Here is a 19,905-nt window from a genome sequence, read left to right as displayed (position 1 = left end):
GGACTCCTTAACATGAGAGCCCAATGCACTATAATTCTAAAATGTGTTGGAAGTCTAATGGGGAGCTACAGTTAAATTGGGAGGAGAAGCAATAGATCACAGGATTAAGGTAAAAATATGGATGAAAGCTGGAATGTCAGAACAGACTTTCTGTGAGGTGATTACATCTCCTCTATGTGACTGTATTATTGGGATAGATATTATGTCTGACTGATATTGTAAAACAGAAGGCATATAAATTCACCTTAAGGCCAGTCTTGGTTAGACATGCTAAAATGGGAACCAATGAAACTGTCTGAGCCCACAAAAATTAATTTGAGACAGTATATGATACCTGGTGGACAAAAAGATTACCACTCTAACAACAAATTACAAGCCAGAGTGCTGGTACCAATGAATTCTCTGAACAATAACAATGTATATGTAGGGGGCGCCTGGGTGGCGCAGTCATTAAGTGTCTGCCTTCGGATCCCGGCGCAGTCATTAAGTGTCTGCCTTCGGATCCCGGAGTTCTGGGATCGAGCCCCACATCAGGCTCCTCCGCTGGAGGCCTGCTTCTTCCTCTCCCACTCCCCCTGCCTGTGTTCCCTCTCTCGCTGGCTCTCTCTCTCTAATAAATAAACAAATCTTTAAAAAGAAAAAAAATGTATATGTAGCCTGTGAAAAAAGTGGATGGCTCATCAAGCCTAACAATAAAGCTTGAATACAGTAGTGCCCCCATAACATCAGCAGTCCCTGATATGATTTTAATAGTAGGGAAAAATATACAGCAGTCTAAAAGAGAGTGATACTCAGTAACTGATCCTGCAAAAAACAATTTTTTTTCTGTGTTGATCTCCCCCAAAAAAATTAACAGCAATTTTCCTCCACACGAAGGAATCCCAATTTACATTTACCATATCGCCAAAGGGTTACTTAAATTCACCAGCTTACTGGTACAAGGAGGTTAGAAAGGATACACTATCTTGATACCATGACAATATCACAAGCTAAAGATAAAGGTATGACTGACTTAAATGCAACAAGGACACAGATGACCAAAAACTGTTAATAAATCCACCAGGTCCAAGAACCTGCCCAAACTGGTAAAATTCTTAGGAATAACCTAGTCAGGTGCAAACCTTGATATTCCACAAGTAAAGAAAAATAGTTTTTGCCACCTATCCCTAAAACTAAACAAGGAGCCCAACGTTTGGCAGTATATTTGAATTCTGAAGGACACATATTCCACATCAGGGAATATTAGTAGCACCAATCAATAAAACGATCCAAAAGGCTGTATTTGAATGGGATCCTGAAGGTAGGCCATGCCTCAAGTGCAAAAAGCAGTCTGTTTCCAGATGTTCTTGGACCCACAAGATACACAGCTGGACATGATTTGGGGACTGGCAGCAACACATATTTATGTGGACTAGAGCTTATGGCAAAACCTAATGAGTGCCACTCAGCAGCAACCATTGGGATTTTGGACCAGAAAATTTCTGGATACCATGCTAAAATGTATGCTATTTGAGAGAAAATTACTAACTTGCTGTTGGGCATTAAGACTGACTGAAGGACATAATATAACTCTGCAACGTGAAACACACACAATGTCTTGGGCAACAGAGGAACATTCTAATAAGGAAGGTAGTGCCCAGGGCACCTGGGTGGCTCAGTCGGTTAAGCGTCTGCCTTCAGCTCAGGTCATGATCCAAGGGTCCTGGGGTTGGGCTCCCTGCTCAGTGGGGAGTCTGTTTTTCTCTCTCTCCCTCTGCCGCTCACCCTGCTTGTGCTCTCTCTCATTCATTCATTCATTCATTCATACATACATACATACATACATACATAAATGGAAGGCAGTGCCCAGGAGAGTTCTGTATAAAATAGAAATTGTTTGTTCAGGAACATATGACCAGCAGGATGTTAAGAGTTATTTATTGTATTTATGCAAATAGCATCTTTTCCCCTACCCACTTTAAAACCACTCAAGGAGCTGCTGAATCCTAGAATCACATGGGTGGTGCACTATGAACAGCTCTCTGAGAACCAAAAAAAGAACTGCTTGGTTGTCAATTACACTTCAAAACTGAATAAACTAATAAATTTAAATTTAAAAGAGAGAGGGGGCACGCAAACTGTTTAGTTTATGAATAACAGTTCTAAGGTGAACAGACAGCATCCTGTTTCAAAGGCTCTAAATTGGAGATGATAAAAACAAATCATATCGATGAGCTGAACTGCATGTTGTTTTCCCATTAGGGTTTTTATTGAACTCTGCAGTTGATATCAGAAATGAGGCAGTCTTGTGGGCTGTTTCCCAACTTTGTACAGATGATGAAGAGAAAAGAATAGTATGGCTCAATAATGTATGCTATATTGAACACTTGAAACTTTAGCTATGGGGGAACCCCTGAAAAGTGTTTTAAAAGGGGCATGAGGGTGCTCGCTTCGGCAGCACATATACTAAAACTGGAACGATACAGAGAAGATTAGCATGGCCCCTGCGCAAGGATGACACACAAATTCGTGAAGCATTCCATATTTAAAAAAAAAAAAGGCGGGGGGGGCATGAGGGGTGAGAAGAGACTCTATTTTAGCAAAATAATCCTGGCAGCAATGTGGACAGAATGGATTTGACAAGGTAAAACTCACAGCAGAGAGATCAACTCTAAGTGTGTTGTAGTAACAAGGACCTACAGTTTTAAAGTACAGTGACGGGTGCCTGGTTGCCTCAGTCGGTTAAGCGTCCGACTCTTGGTTGCAGGGTCTCAGTGTCATGAGATCAAGTCCCATGCTGGGCCCTGTACTGGGCTGGGCATGGAGCCTGCTTGAGATTCTCTCTCCCCCTCTCCCTCTCATTCATTCAGAAATAAATAAAACAGTGCAATGACATGAGTTCTACAAGAGTCTATACTGGAAAAAATAGAGTGCAAGCTAAAGAAGAAAAGGGAGAAACATTCAAGAGACGATTAGGATTTGAAACTAAAAGGTTTCAAAGGAAAAATGGTAAGGGAAAAAGAAGGGTCAGGCAAGGTTAAACTCTGAGGGAAGAACAGCTGAAGCTAGTCTTCCATGGGAAAAAGGATGCCATCTTCCTTCTCTTTTTGCTTCTCATCAACAATTAAAATGCATTAAGTAACCCAAGTACTCAAAGATCTGACTGACTACAGCTGTAAGAATGATAATCTAATGTCTTATTGAGATTATTACAAAACAATCAATGGTTAAATTTGGCCCTGAGGTGAAGGCATCTACAAGATTAGTCACTTCAAGTGAAACCTGAGCCAACTTGCAGGTAAGATGAAACATCTCGGAACAAATTAAGGTCACAAAAGTTTAAAGTAGCAATTCTAAACATATGTTCTATAGAACAGTAATATAGAAGGAAGATCTCTATTTTTATGTGGTCAAGTCTGAGAGATTCCATATACTGTGTCTGTATCTATATACCAAATAAAAGAAAATGAACATACGGGCTTAAAACAGATCCAACTGTCTATGTTCAAACCTAGGCTCTACTACTTATGGCGAGACCCTGTACAAATTATTAAAGCTTTCTGTAAGTAGGCTCCCTCACCTTTAAAACAGTCATGATACCAATACTAACACTTCATGGATAGTTGGTGTGAATTAAACAAACGTGCAGCATTCAGAAAGTGCCTCACACAAACGACGAATGCAAAAATTGCTAGCTATTAGGATTAATGTACTCCCTCTTTAAGGGAATTGGAATAATGGAATTCCAATGAACTTAAGGAATTAACATTGGAATGATATCCAATAATAATCCAATAATATTGGAATAATGAATTCCAATGACCTTAAGGATTTAAAAGCACTAAGACATCCTATAGTTAAGAAACACATTTAGATGTGGTTAATCCAACTCAACCTACTCTTTTTTTGGCAGGAGATTCATAAAACCTATTTCCATCAAATCAGCAGAAGTATTATAAGAACACTTTAGAAAAGGCTGGACTATGGGTAAGCAAGACCATCTTTTAAACTATAATACAATTTAATAGAAACTGGGAAATTTGCTGGAGGACTGTTATACTCCTGACTAGAAATTTTAGTACATTTCCAGAAGAGTTCAAACGTAACAGACTGGTTATAAGCAAATACTATTGAATTCTGGGGGTATAATAGGGTTGAAATAGAAAGATATGTATTAAAAAATTAGTAACTATGCTTGCTTACTTACAGTTTGCAGAAAAACAAAGGATTTATAACTAACATGAAATCAGTATAGTTATGCTTTGATGTTAAAATGTGTATCAGCCATATCTGCAGGAATATTACCTTTTTAGATTACAGCCCAGAGCCTAAACACCACAGTACACTTGAAAAAAGCTTATTTGAAGCAAAAGCACAGCAAATAAAGAAATAATGCAACTCCTTTCTTGCAAACCCAAATGTAATAAATTTTTAACAAATATTCGTAAGATAATTAGATATGAATGTGGAAACCGTTAAATAATTCATCAAAAACATATCTTAAGAAATACACGAAAGTGAGAAAATGCTACCAAATGAAATTATAGATTAAATAAGAATACTTAATTTTACAAAACATTTTAGTAAGATTTCTTGTGAAGCAATTATGACTTCTGTACCTATGTTCTTTGTGTTCCAATAGCTGACAGTCTCTACATGTCAATCTATCACATGTTTCACAGAAAAGTTTCAATTGTTCTTGTTTGTGTACAGGGCAGAAAACAGGGCGCTGACCAGATGCTCCAACAGATTCTGTAGTAAAATAAAACATATATTTTTAAACTGAAAATTTTTATCTAACTTTCTAAATTCTTATTAATATTGATATCCAAAGCATATGAAGAATAAATAGAAATGCTGTGAGGTAAAAGAGGGAGATTAATAGTATATTAATCATTAAAACTGCTTCTATCTTACCTGAGACATCTTCTTTCTTCCTGATCAAGTGATCTTTAGTGAATTTTACTCTTTGATGTGCTTCAATACATGTCTTACATAGCCACTCTCCACATTCTACACAAAAGCCAACTGCACTTGCATTGTCTTCACAACTAGTACATACCTAAAAGAGGAAATAAATACTAATCTACATCAAATTTACAAAATACAATTCACAAGACAAAAACCTTCTGACTTGCTCTCAAATATATCAAATGACTGGAATAAAATTATTTTGTTATCCATTTATCTTCAATAAAATCCTGTTCCTTCCATATCAAACATTCAAGTGAGTAAAAACCTAAGTCTCAGAACACAAAAACTATATGCAAGATTTGAATTTTTAAGTAATGACTTCTCATTTCACTTAACTAGATATTAGGGTATAGAATAAAGAGACTTTATTTTCAATTGGAAAAACAGAACTATACCTTAACTACTCTAAGTTATGTAACTATCCAAACATATTTTTCTTTTTATTTACATTTTAATATCAAGATAAGAACATAAAGAAAAATTGAGAAGCATACCTGTTCTGATTTCTCATCAGAACTGCTAGGAGCTTCAGATGTATCTTTCACAAAATAATTATCCACAAGGTCTATCTGTCTGCATTCTTGGCGGCATACTGGGCACCGTATTACACCAACTACAACACAAAACAACAACATTAAAAAATAGTCCTTGGGGAAAAATAAGGCAATTGTACATGATGCCCATATGGAAAGCATTTATTCATATGTCACAGACAAGACCAAAGAAATGAACATTAAGAGCTGAGTAAAATAATCCACTGAGTTATTCCATTGGGGAGAAATGATACCCTATTTAGGAAGTGAAAACAAGCATTTATACTACAAACAAAACAAAACAAAACAAACCCAGAAAATCTAAAAGTGCTTTTATTCCAATGTGTTAGTTGCATAATGGCTCCCAAAGATATTCAGATCTTAATCCCTGGAACCTGTCAGTGTCACTTTATAGAACAAAGGCAACTTTGCAGATATGATTAAATTGAGGCTCCTGAGATGGGAATTCGCTGTCCTGGATTATCTATCTGATGGGTCCTAAATGTCATCTTGTAAGAGGGAGACAGAGGAAGATTAGACTACAGAAAAGGAGAAGGTGGCTAACAATGGAAGCAGAGATTGGAGTCATGTACTTTGGAGATGAAGCAATAAGCTAAGAAATACAAGTGGCCACTATAAGGTGAAAAAGACAAGGAAACAGATTTTCTCCTCAGAGCCTCTAGAAGGAACCAGACCTGACTACACTTTGAATCTAGCAGACATCGTGACTGTAGCCCAGTAAAACTGACAATAGTAAGACATTAAAACGCGTGTTATTTTAAGCCACCAAGTTAATGGCAATTTTGTTACGGCTGCAAAAGAAATACACAATCTATCATCTAATAAATTCTGACTTGGTTTAGAACTACTTGAATTCACTTTCATGTGGGAAGAAAGATCACAGGTGCCTGAACCTCCTAGTGTTCTAGCACCTATCAGAAGAAATAAACCTATGGAAGTTAAAGTTAAAAACTACAAAATACCACACAGTCAAAACAACAAACGAACTACTACGTGTCAGCCATAAAACTGAGGATATAGCATAATGACACAATCCACCATGTACACCTATAGGAAGCACCATACATAGACTAGGATGTAAACAGAATCCCCAAGAATTTTAAGTATACAAATTATAGAACCTATAGAAACTTAAACACAGTGTCATTCTAAAAGTAGAAATATCAGGGAGCACCTGGGTTGCTTAGTCCACTGAGTATCCAACTCTTGATTTCCACTCAGGTCACGATCTCAGGGTCATGAGACTGAGCCCTGCACTGGCTCTATGCTGAGCATGGAGCCTGCTTGAGATTCTCTCTCCCTCTCCCTCTGCCCTACTCCCCCTCAACCCACACACATGCACACACTCTCTAAATTAATTAAATTAAAGTGGGAATATCAGTCTCCCAGTAGACATATACACTGTTAAACTCAAAGCTATATGTTTGAAAACAAAACATAGTTTTTATAAGAGAAAGTACATACAAAGACCCTCTCAAAGGAAATACAGAAAAATAATTTTTCAAACCAAAGTAAGAAACAGTATGGGAAAGAGAAAGGAGGAAAAGGGATATAAATATTTCCATATTTGAGATGGCACTGAATTACAAACCTTTCAAGAAACACAGAGTATAATAAAACTATGAAGGAGATAAGTCTAAGTAATTGCAGGAGCAAAATTATGGGAGCAACTAACGTCTTACAATAAAGTAAACTTTCACTGAAGAAGTCACACTTAAACATGGTCTTGAAAAATTAACATTCATTTACTAGTGTGCAGTAGCGTTTACTTCGCTGACCTTGGTTCTTCAAATCCTGTACATTCCTAAGGAAGGCCTATCTCCAATACTGGCCCTCAAATGGCTCCTGTGACATGACCTCTAACTCTTGGAATATTCTGCCTGATAAGTCTATTTTTGTATGCCTGACGCCTTAGGCCATGCTGTATTCAGTTTGACCTCTGAGGGTGGCTGGAGTCTCAGTAGGTAGTGTAAGTTCTATGGAGAATGCACCTCTTTGTGACCATTCCCCAATAAAAACCTAGACATGGAGGCTCAGGTAAAGCTTTCCTGACTGGCAATACTCCTGCATATCATCAGACATAGTTACTCTAAAACTAAGCATCCCCCTGTGCAACTCCACTGAAAGGAGACATCTGGAAGCTTGTGCTTATTTTTTCCTGGACTTCATACCAAGCACCTTTGCTAATTTTAATCTATTTCTTCTCTCCTAATAAAATGCAACCATAAGAGTAACAGTTTTTTTTTTTTTAAAGATTTTATTTATTTATTCGACAGAGAGAGAGACAGCCAGCGAGAGAGGGAACACAAGCAGGGGGAGTGGGAGAGGAAGAAGCAGGCTCATAGAGGAGGAGCCTGATGTGGGGCTCGATCCCAGAACGCTGGGATCACGCCCTGAGCCGAAGGCAGACGCTTAACCACTGTGCCACCCAGGCGCCCCAAGAGTAACAGTTTTTCTGAATCAATCCTGCCAATCACCGAGCCTGAGGGTGACTCCAAACTCAACTAGGAAAGGAAGAAACAGTATGCAAACCAAGAACAGCAAGTGCAAAGTTCACAAATGGGAAAAAAAAAAGGGGGGGCTATAAAAGATAGAAAAATGTCCACATATACATACATATACATATGTAAAATACTGAGAAAGTTAAGAAATATGCAGCATCTAAACAGAATATTTTTGTTGAACGATACAAAAGATGGAGACATTCCATTCTGAACAAGAAACAGTATTATAAAAGTGTCCATTATACCTGTGTAAATGATCATTTGATGCAAGTCTTTGTTTTTTTGAACCCAATAAACTGATTCTCAGATTCTTAAAATTACTTCAATCTGGCAAGGAGACATCACAGTTATGACAACAAAAATTCATCTGTTATCTCATCCCAAATCCCCATTAAAATAATATTAAGGAATCTGGAAGATAAAAACAATATCCAAAAATATTAAGGCAAAGGAAGGACGCAAAGCACACAAATCAGTATACACACAATTTTAAGAAAGGTAGAAGCAAAATAATACAAACACTGCAGAAGCAGCCCAACCCAGAGTACACCAGGAGTGGAAACCTACATCTCAGAAAGACTCCTATTTGCCATAAAGATTTTCAGACAAACTTGGAATTCAGAAATTTGAGGCATGAAAGAAGTTCCAAAGAGAGGGAATAAATTCAAGTCTACAGATATCAGCAAACCCCATTCCTAGGCTGACTACTTACACCTGACAGATCCAAGGTATCTTACCACCAAAACAAAACAAGTTGAAGCTTCTTCGGGAATCTTTTACTATCTGCTTCTGTATTTATTCAATAAATTTAAAAATTATATAAATGTCTGCTTTGAAAATGAGAGCCATTTTCCACTTGAGTTTATGAGTAAGTATACCCTTGTAATTAGTATAGATCAGATGAGTGTGCTCCTGACTCAATCACTGAGTGCTGGTTTTCATGGTGAGTTTGGATCATTATTCAAAACTAAAACCCAGGGGCGCCTGGGTGGCACAGCGGTTAAGCGTCTGCCTTCGGCTCAGGGCGTGATCCCGGCGTTCTGGGATCGAGCCCCACATCAGGCTCCTCTGCTATGAGCCTGCTTCTTCCTCTCCCACTCCCCCTGCTTGTGTTCCCTCTCTCGCTGGCTGTCTCTGTCTCTGTCGAATAAATAAATAAAAAATCTTTAAAAAAAAAAAAAAAAAAAACTAAAACCCAAACTCCAAAGCCAAAGCTGCTGACCAACTTTATGCATAATATTCCTAGAATGGATTTCATTACTTCTAAGTTCAAGTTCTCTGAGAGACCCACTCAGGCCTATTAGATTATTTTTAAATGCCAATTTACTAAAATGTATAATTATGGGGGATGTGGGGGAGGACTCTTTTTATAAGGCCAAAGTCTACAAACTAGTTTATCTCCACAATGTTCAGTGGAATTTAGTTTCAGTAAGTTGACTGGTGTGGATTTCCATTCAAGAATGATGACCAAGCAGATATGGAAAAGACCACCTGAAATGGCTAAACACAGAAAAAACTAAAATACAACAAATTAAAATGTACTTTGAAAAATATATAACTGAGTCCCCAACCTAAAAGGCAAAACTAAGTGCCAGAAACAAAAGGGAACACAAAGCTCAAGTGGTCCAGTATCAGCTGATGTAAATGGGCCACAGGGGTTGTAAGAACCACTACCGGAACAGGAAGTCAGACAAAGGTTAAAAGGTGAATCTGAACTCCTTCAAAAAAGCCATGGGGCAGGCTTTAAGTGCCCTACAACCTAAAATTTTTGCCAACGCTAGAATCACCCACAAGAAGTCAGAATACCAAACAAGCTTTATGCATAGATACATAAGCAAAGTTTGTGCTATCTGCACAGTACACAGAAAGGCCAAGTGGAGAAACTCATAAGAAGCTTACCTGGAAGCTTCCAGGTTGGTGAACTCATGGAGATTAAGAAGAGGCACACTCTGAGAGCATAGAAGCTCCGCACTCCTTCACACATACCCTGCCCTTTGCATCTCGTCCTTCTAGCTGTTTCTGTTACAACATTTTATAACAAACTGGAAATCTATCTAGTGCTGGATGACTACGGGGAAGTTCATGATGCAACCTCCAGCCCTGCACCCTCATGCCCTGGCCCCAGTTTTCCTGAGACTTCGGAAACTGAATGGAAAATTGGGAGTAAATCTACAATGAATAAGGAGGAACCCAAGGAATTCAGTCCAACATACTACTCTGGTCTCCTCCTCAGGGCTAAAGCCAACATTTCTCTTCTGCTCTCTATCCTACATTCTTTTTTTTTTTTTTTTTTTTTTAAGATTTATTATTTTAGAGCAAGAGAGAGCATGGGGAGGAGGGATAATACAAGAGGGGGAGAGAAAATCTCAAGCAGACTCCTTGCTGAGCATGGAGCTCAAAATGGGGCGATCTCACCACCCTGAGATCATGACCTGAGCCGAAATCGAGTCAGATGCTTAACCGACTGAGCCACCCAGGTGCCCCCCGCTAAGTTCAAGTTCTTATTTAAAACCCCTTCTTTAATCAACCCAGAACTCCAAACAAAATGCCCATAAACAGAAGTTATTATCTTTGCCTCATATCTACTTCTCTTCCTGGGATTCCTATTTAGGTGAATTCACATTTTCATTCAATAACAAAAAGAGAAGCTTCTCTGGAACCTTACCAACACAAAACTATCTCATTAGGATACCTCCCAACCTAGGGCTCAAGTGCGACACCAACTTAAGATAGGCTCATAAAATAAAATTACAATGCACGAAGAAACCCAATACTATTAGAGTAAGTCGACAAACACAATAAATTGGCAGGAAATAAAAACCTAAACCACACAAAATAAAACAATCTGAAAAAGACTTCAAATATTTTTCTGTAAAATGTTGAGGGGGTTAAAGGGACAAACAATCTGAAGATAGAGCTAAAAAAGAATCAAAGAGAAAATATAGTCATTGTATAAACTCAAAACACAAGTTAAACAGTAAGCAAGAGATAATTGAAAAGGAAATTATTGAAGTAGAAAAATAGATATTCAGCACAGAGATAAAGAGAGAAGGAACTACAAAAGAAAACAAAGCTAAAGAACTGAATGAGAAACTCTAGTATGTGTCAAACAGAAGTTCTAGAAGTTCACGAAGGAAATGAGGTACAGATGCTACTTAAAGAATATAATGGCTAAGAATTTAGGAAATGAAGAAATGAGCCCTCAGACTGCACGCAATTCAAGTCCTGAGCAGGATTAATAAAAATAAATCCACACCAAAACACAGTAACGATAAAGGAAAAACTCTTAATAACTGCTAGTTATTACAACACAATCGAAATGACAGCAGACCTCATTAGTAAAAAACAATGCAAAAAGATAACAAGGATAATATCTTAAAAGCTTTTAGGGAAAATAAATCAACTTAGCAATCTATACCCTGATAATACCACTATTCAAAAGAGCAAATTAAATTTTCAGACATACAGTACTGCTCATTGCTATAAGAATTAATAAAGCATTAAATTTACCATTTTAGACTACTTATGACCTGCAAATATGGTAATTTTATACAGCTTAACCTACTACTGACTTTAAGAACACAGAAAAATATTTAGGGGTCCCCAGCTAGTTCAGTCGGTAGAGCATGCAACTCCTGATCTTGGGTCATGAGTTCGAGCCCCACATTGGGCACAGAGCTTACTTAAAAAAAAAAAAAAAAGTACATGGAAAAATGTTGAGATGCAAAAAAAATAATTAGCAAAGTCATTAATAGAAAATGTTGATATCTAAATATGCATGAGTTAAACGTAAGTATATAGAGATAAGTATTAATTTAGGAAGATAAAAAACATGAAATTAAAATATAAAACTACAATAACATGTTCTCTTACAATTAAACTACAGCCTTAAAAAACATCATTCTAAATACAGTATGAAGGGAAAATCAAGATATAAAATGTCAATTAAAAATAAGGTAAGCAGGGGCGCCTGGGTAGCGCAGTCGTTAAGCGTCTGCCTTCGGCTCAGGGCGTGATCCCGGCGTTCTGGGATCGAGTCCCACATCGGGCTCCTCTGCTGGGAGCCTGCTTCTTCCTCTCCCACTCCCCTGCTGTGTTCCTTCTCTCGCTGGCTGTCTCTCTGTCAAATAAATAAATAAAAAATCTAAAAAAAAAAAAAAAAAAAATAAGGTAAGCAGCACCTGACTAGCTCAGTCAGTTAAGCATGTGATTCTTGATTTCAGCTCAGTTCTGGATCTCAGGGTTGTGAGTTCAAGCCCCGCATTGGGCTTTATACTCGGTGTGGAGCCTACTTTAATAAAGTGAATTAATTAATTAATTAAAAAAATAAGGTAAAATACTGCCTTTACAAAAATAAGTGAGGGCATCAAAATTCAACTGCATAAAATATAGTCAAGTTGTTGGAAAGAGAAATAACTGTGCAAACTTTCTGGGCTAGCCAATAACAAGTGTCCGAAGACTGCAGTTTAGTGCCATGCTTAAGTGTGTTCTAAAGACCACATTTTGAAAACAACTGTTCTAAAATATCAGAAGGAATTCTAGGAATGTCGACTCTATTGGCTGTCACCATTTTTTCAATTTGATTCACAAAAACTGGCTGACAAAACTACTGGGGACACAGGGACTCTGCCACCACATATCCCTTATCTTGTTTCCAACCCTGGTCTACCACGTACTTCTGCCTTAGCCCCAGCAAGAATTTTAACCTGCCTGTTTGAGAATGAAGGTTGTGCTGAGGACTGGCGACAATCATGACCAAGTTACATCTAAATTTGCATTAATACAAGGTTTTACTGTAAGACCAGTTAGTATTTATTGTGAAATTTCTATGTATTAGTTTAGTTAGTGCTCGTAACACCTCTGTAAAGTAGGTTCAATTACTATCCCCACTTGAAAGGTGAGGAAATTGAGCTTCAGGGTAATCAGGTAATGTTCTCAAGGTTACAGGACAATGTAAATGGGGGAGGGGGTTGAGAAAGGAAGCCACAATGTCCGAATTGACAGCCCATGCCCTTAAAACATATGCTAAAGAGGCTCTCTAATTAAAGGCTGATCCATTAGTAACAAAATTAAAGACTAAAACTAAGGCAGTCCTAATAGAAATATAGAGGATAAATCAGAGGCAGAATCAATTGCTTAATGCATGATGATGGAGAGGTAGCAGTTACAGCAAAGGAAAAAAATTAGGAATTCTAAATGATTTGCAAGTTTCTGGCGTGGATAATTACACAATTACTCAAAATGAGGGAAAAATAATTTAAGCCAGAATATAATGAATAAGTTTTTGATAGACTCTCTTTAACTAACATAATTCTGCAGCTGAAGTGTGTAGAAAGAACCATCAGCATATAACTGGTTAAAACCTGAAGCACAGTAAGGATTAGCAAGTGAGAACAGGATCAAGGGATCAAAGACAGTATGTACCCTTCCTACCCTTTGTACCCCTGGATATACAAATATTTATGGTCAAGCAGAAGAAAAGGAGTTCACAGATTCAGGACACAGATTTCAACATTTACAACTGCAAATCCCAAGAAGCGCAATTCACATGAAAAGCCAGTACAGGGCACCTGGCTAGCTCAGTCCTCAGAGCACTCAATGAGAAATATACATTTTCAGATGAAGAAGGGAGTAGAAGAGAATTTGCACCCATGACTCTAATTACCAGATCAAGTGAGTGACAGTCTTGGGAGCTATGTGCCAAAAGATTGAATAATCCAGGGAACAGGAAAAACAGGCTAGAAAGTATATTATCAGGTAGCATCAAGAGTCCCAAGTTTGAAAGGTATAACCATTCCTAAGGCTAATTCCTCCTTCCATTTTTTTTTTTAAGATTTTATTTATTTATTTATTTATTTATTTATTTATTTATTTGAGAGAGCGAGCGCGAGCACGCCTGCGAGTGTAGGGGATAGGGGTGGAGGGAAAGAGAGCAGCAGACTCCCTGAACTGGGAACCTGATGTGGGACTCAATCCCAGGAACCTGGGATCACAACCCAAGCTGAAGGCACAAACTTAACCGACTGAGCCACCCAAGCGCCCCTCCTCCTTCCATCTTGAACCCATCTCCGGTTCAGCACTGTGTACCCTCAATAATATGAACCTAGGAAGTATTACATTGTTTGCTGAAAGGATGGCAAAAAATAGTAACTAGAGGGCCACCTGAGTGGCTCAATCAGTTAAGCATCTGACGCTTGATCTCAGCTTAGGTCTTGATCTCAGGGTCATGAGTTCAAGCCCTGCCCAGCATGAAGCCTACTTAAAATAATAATGATAATAATAACAACAAGAATAATAACAACAACAACAACTAGATTCTGAAGCAACTAGCACACTGATCTTTTCTACAAAATTTTAGACCAACGGAGGTTAACAGCAGAAAGATTTTATTATGAGTACAGGAGAGTTGAAGATGTAGAATGTTGAATTACTTGCCCATTCTTACAAAAAACTGGCAATGAAGAGAATGAAAGAGAGTGATTTTTTGCTAAGAGAGGCAGAATAAAGAATAATGCTTTAGGGGTGCCTGGCTGGCTCAGCTGAAAGGGAGTGTGACACGTGATCTTGGGGCCGTTAGCTTAAGCCCCAAGCTGGGTGTGGAAATTACTTAAACAAATGAAAAACTTTAAAAAAGAATACTGCTTTACATTGGGAGAAATCGGAGATATTATATAAAAAATAACAAATAATTCATTTATAAACAAACTGATTTAACATTTACAAGATAATACCATACAGCAACATGTATTTAAATTATGCTGTTAAGTATCCAGCCAATTTCCACAAGTCAGTTTTACAACTAAATGTACAACCAGCTTAAGCTGAAAACATGGCCACTATGTACACATATGGTCATATAAGACCTGACACTATCAAACATAATTAAATATATTTCGGAAATGCATTAAGCACATCTATGATAAAGCTTCCTGGTGTTCTTTAAGCTTAATTCTTCAGCATAATAGTCTTTAAAATTCAAAAACCTTGTAGGGGGCACCTTGCTGGCTGACTCTGTAGAGTATACAACTCTTGATCTTGGGGTAGTGAGTTCGAGCCCCACGATGGGTGTGGAGCTATAGGGGCATCTGGGTGGCTCAGTCAGTCTGGCTCTTGATTTCAGCTCAGGTCATGATCCCAAGGTTGTAGGTTTGAGCCCTGTGCAGGGCTCCATGCTGGACACGGAGTCCGCTTAACATTCTTTCTCTCCCTCTCCCTTTGCCCCTCCTCACCCGCATGCTTTCTCAAAAAAAAAAAAAAAAAGGTAAAATAATTTTTTTTTTAAAGATTTTATTTATTTGACAGAGAAAGAGGCAGCAAGAGAGGGAACACAAGCAGGGGGAATGGAAGAGGGGAAGCAGGCTTCCCGAGCAGGGAGCCCGATGCGGGGCTGCATCCCAGAATGCCAGGATCATGACCTGAGCCGACGGCAGACGCTTAACAACTGAGCCACCCAGGCGCCCCCCAATTTTTTTTTTTTAATTCAAAAACTGGATGCCCGGGGGGCTCAGTTGCTTAAGCGTCTGACTTCAGCCCAGGTCATGATCCCAGGGTCCTGGGACGGAGTCCCAATTGGGGTCCTTGCTCAGAGGGGAGGCTGCTTCTCCCTCTCTCGCTCCCCCTTCTTGTGCTCTGTCAAATAGATAAAGTTTTTAAAAAATACATACAAATAAAATTTAAAAATAATGAATAAAAATTCAAAAACCTTATATAATCGGAAAATTAAAAGTTTATTAATAATTATATCAATCTAATTATAATACTCAGCATTATTTGAAATAAAATACCAATGTTTTTTCTTTTATTTTTTCCAAAGTTTTTTCAATATGAACAGAAACTTGTATAAAAATAACTTTCTTTTTTTTTAAGTAGGCTCCACATCTAGCATGGAGCCCAACACAGGGCTTGAACTCATGACCCTGAAATCAAGACCTGGGCTGAGATCAAGAGTCAGATGCTTAACCAACTGAGCCATCCAGGCCCCCCAAAATAACATATTTTTAAATTGGTGATATGGGTGAGTTATAGCCTGTTAGCTATTTACAAAAATGCAATATCAAACAACTAGACAGTTCAGCCAACAATTTGTTAAGAATGATTTTTATACTTTTAAACTGGAAGAACAGAAGAAGGTAAAAGCTACAGAGATAGTATCTGGACACAAAGTCTAAAGTGTTTACTATCTGGTTCATTACAGAGAAAGTACAGAACCACCAGCTTAAATGATTGAATATTCACTAACTCAGGTAGAAACAATACCATGTAACAGAAAATTCAACATAGTGCTTGAATTCAAGTACTCAAATCCAAATCTGCAGAAATTCTGAGTCTTCTTTGTAGGTATACTTCATAAGAGAGAGGGCTTCACTCTGTGTATACCTAGATATGCTTGTGTGAGTAAACTTGCATGCAACTCTGTTTTCCTTTCTCTCTTTTTATGGGGGAAGGGGGTAGGAAACCAAAAAGATCCAGTGAGGCCTGAAGACATGACTATGAAGACCCTCAACTGGATGGGCTACTTAGGTCCACTGTATCTGTTTATTCACTGGCTCCTTTAGGAGGCCATGTGAATTCTGCAAAGAGAGGCTCAAACAGTCCCTGGATCATGAGAGGACAGTCCTACACTAGCTGTACAAGCTGAGCAGGGAAAGTATAAGGATCTGATACTTTCAGGATAAGGTATTTACTTTGAAAATGCATTCAGTACAGGGCAGTTGAACCAAAGTTTTTCATGCCTTCCATGGTCTACCAGTTCACCACTGACCAGTACCACACCACCACCCCCAAACTTGACCCTGTAAATGGAGCCATACTCATGAATAGGCAAAGAACAAGTATATCCCATTCGAGGAGGTTCAGTAACTTGAGGGACACTGAAGTGAACAATCAGAACCAGCTGGCTGACTCCTACTGAGGCAGAACTAATGGAAGAAACAAGAGAGAACTTGAGTTAAAAAAAAAAAAGTACTGAGAAGTTTCACAGAAATGCAATTAGAATATACATAACAAAAGGAAAAGGGCTCCACTAGAATTAAATAAGTATGATTTCAAAATTTAAATAAACAGAAGACCTGAAAAAAGATTGGAGACTCCTAAGAAGCAAACCGAAAGTCTGAAAGATCAAATTAAGAAACACACCTAAAACAAAAGCAGCATGAAAGAGAAAAGGACAAACAAATATATACCAGCAAATAGGTAACCATTACAGTTAAACTACTGAAAATCAAAGACAAGAAAAGTGACTCATGATGTACAAGGAAACAATAAGAGTAACAGCAGACTTAGCAGAAGCAGTGGAGGCCAGGAAGCAGTAGGATGACATAATTCAAAGGGGTGAAAGAAAAAATTACCAACCAAGAATTCTACATTTATTAAAATTAACTTGTAAAAGTGGAAATGAAGAATACTACCTATAAACATGGATCGAGGAAATTCACTGCCGAGTCCTCCTGCCTTACAGGAAATACTAAAGAAAGTTCCTCAGTCTGAAAGGAAGTGACATCAGACAGTAACTCAAACGTATACAAAGAAATAAAGACCACAGGTAAGGCTAATTACATAAGTAAATGTGTAACACAGTATAAACCTACTTTTTCTCTTTAACTGATTTAAAAGAAACCTGCTTGGGGTGCCTGGGTGGCTCAGTTGGTTAAGCATCTGCCTTCAGCCCAGGTAATGATGCCAGCAGGGTCCTGGACAGAACCCCATGCAATCGGGCTCTCTGCTCATTGGGGAGCCTGCTTCTCCTTCTCCCTCTGCCTGCCGCTCCCCCTGCTTGTGCTCTCTCCCACCCTCTCTCTCTGTCAAATAAATAAATAAAATCTTATAGAGGAAGGAAGGAAGGAAGGAAGGAAGGAAGGAAGGAAGGAAGGAAGGAAGGAAGAAAGGGGCACAAAATAACAGCACAAAGGAAGAGAGAGGAAATGGGAGTCATCCTGAAGCAAGGACATGACACCAAACCATAACCCAAAGCCACAGAAATTAAAGTGTACCAGAAATAGTAAATATATGCAGATTCATATAAAACACTGTATTTTTTCCCTTTATTCTCTTAACTTCTTCGAAAACTGTAAGAATGTATGAACAATAACAATAATTTGCTGGGTTTATAACATACAGATATAACATATACAACAATAACACAAAGGAGGGAAAAGGTAAAGAAACCATATTGGAGAAAGACTCTATATTTTACTGAAATTTAAATTAGTAGTAATCTAAAGTACACCATGATAGGGGCGCCTGGGTGGCTCAGTTGGTTAAGTACCCAACTCTTGATATCAGCTCAGGTCTTGATCTCAGGGTTGTGAGTTCAAGCCCCACACTGGGCTCCACATTGGGCATAGAGCCTACTTTAAAAAAAAAAAAAAAAGCCTGAACAAAACTGACAGACATACACACACACAAACCCACCTATTTCAGAACACTGAGAACCATTAAAAAACAAAACAAGAAGTGCTTATTCTACAAAAACTGCTAGAATTTCAGGTAAAACGGTGGGAGATACTGCCCTTCTTGCATGAGAATGATCCTGTGATCATACAGTCTGGCCTGTAAGATCAGTAGATTTACTTGAGTGGGACTGACCATAAAAACAGCAGCTTTGGCGCAATATGAAGCAGAATCAATTAGGGGAGGAGAGCAAATGTGAAAACAGAAGCTCTGCCAGCTGAAAATAAGAATCTCAGAAAATAATGGCTTGCTATATATACCAAGGTTAGGGTCACGGAGCAAGCCCCAGCCAAACATAATTAACACAGCTGACCCTTGAACAACACAGGTTTGAAAAGTGCAGGTCCACTTATAGGCGGGTTTTTTACATTACTGTAAATGTATTTTCTCTTCCTTATGATTTTCTTAATATTTTCCTGTGGTGCCTGGGTGGCTTAGTGTAAGCGGCTGACTTCTGCTCAGGTCATGACCTCAGGGTTCTGGCATCGAGCCCCCAGTTAGACTCCATGCTCAGCGGGGAGGTCCGCTTCTCCCTCTCTCTCTGCCCCTGTCCCTGCTCATGTACGTGTGCGTGCCCACATGCTCTCAATCTCTCGCTAATAAATAAAATCTTAAAAAATATATTAAAAATAAAATAATATTTTCCTTTCTCTAGCTTACTTTATTCTAAGAATACAGTATAATGTATAAAATATGTGCTATGTTATCAGTAAGGTTTCCTGTCACCAGCAGGCTATTAGTAGTAAAGTTTTGGGGGAGTCAAAAGTCATATGAGGATTTACAAGTGCGCCAGAGTTAGTGCCCCATCTCCCACATCCCACCCCCCACAGTGTTCTAGGGTCAACTCTATACTTAAAACAAGAGAGTCACAGAAGGACTAAAACTTTCCACTCATAATTGACTAACTAAAAGGGAGACCCAAGAAATCCCAGTCTTGTGACACTAAAAACTGGCCACAAACTTGAAAATGTTTCCCAAACCACGGAGATCAATCATTAGTGGGTATACATACGCCTCATAGGCTCAAGGTATTCAATCACAACTAATGCCCAAAATTAATGCCCAAAGCACAGACTGACCACCAAGCTATGCAAATACAAGAGCAAGCCCTATAAAGCCAGACTAAACAAAAAAACAAAAATACTGAAGAGACACATCAGCGGCTATACACTACACAAAAGATATATTCCTCATTTTAAGTCTAGGCAAGTTACTAAAAACTACCAACAAGTCACAGAAAGATAAAGCATAATCTACAATGGCTGCAATATAGATATACAGATATATATTATCTAAGATACCAAACTGAGAAAACATTCAAAGAAATAGCAAAGTGTGACCTGTGACCTGACCTCAGGGAAGAAGAAAAAAATCAGTCAACTGATCAACTGAGCCCAGACACTGGAGTTAGCAGACAAAGATTTTGAAGCAGCTACTATAAATAT

The 19,905-nt window shown here is 38.3% G+C and overlaps 1 protein-coding gene and 1 non-coding gene across 4 annotated transcripts in view; one reads left to right on the top strand and one right to left on the bottom strand.

The window, feature by feature from the left end:
* TRIM33 (tripartite motif containing 33) overlaps positions 1 to 19,905 on the bottom strand; it is a 115,929-nt gene that overhangs the window by 61,463 nt on the left and 34,561 nt on the right. For 2 of the 3 annotated variants that reach the window (XM_026483693.4, XM_026483694.4), the window contains exons 2-4: positions 5,448 to 5,566; positions 4,897 to 5,041; positions 4,599 to 4,731 (exon numbers count right to left, since the gene is read on the bottom strand). In XM_026483693.4, the coding sequence (XP_026339478.1) occupies positions 4,599 to 4,731; positions 4,897 to 5,041; positions 5,448 to 5,566 (397 nt within the window). Of the gene's footprint in view, positions 1 to 4,598; positions 4,732 to 4,896; positions 5,042 to 5,447; positions 5,567 to 8,256; positions 8,362 to 19,905 lie in introns of those variants that run through there. The other variant, XM_026483695.4, reaches the window with a different exon arrangement.
* Positions 2,422 to 2,528, top strand: LOC113244450 (U6 spliceosomal RNA). The gene has a single exon (XR_003312388.1). It is a non-coding gene; the product is annotated as a U6 spliceosomal RNA (small nuclear RNA).

This window comes from Ursus arctos, unplaced genomic scaffold, assembly GCF_023065955.2.
Source record: "Ursus arctos isolate Adak ecotype North America unplaced genomic scaffold, UrsArc2.0 scaffold_12, whole genome shotgun sequence".
Lineage (NCBI taxonomy): Eukaryota > Metazoa > Chordata > Mammalia > Carnivora > Ursidae > Ursus > Ursus arctos.
This window is presented reverse-complemented; position numbering and strand designations above follow the sequence as displayed.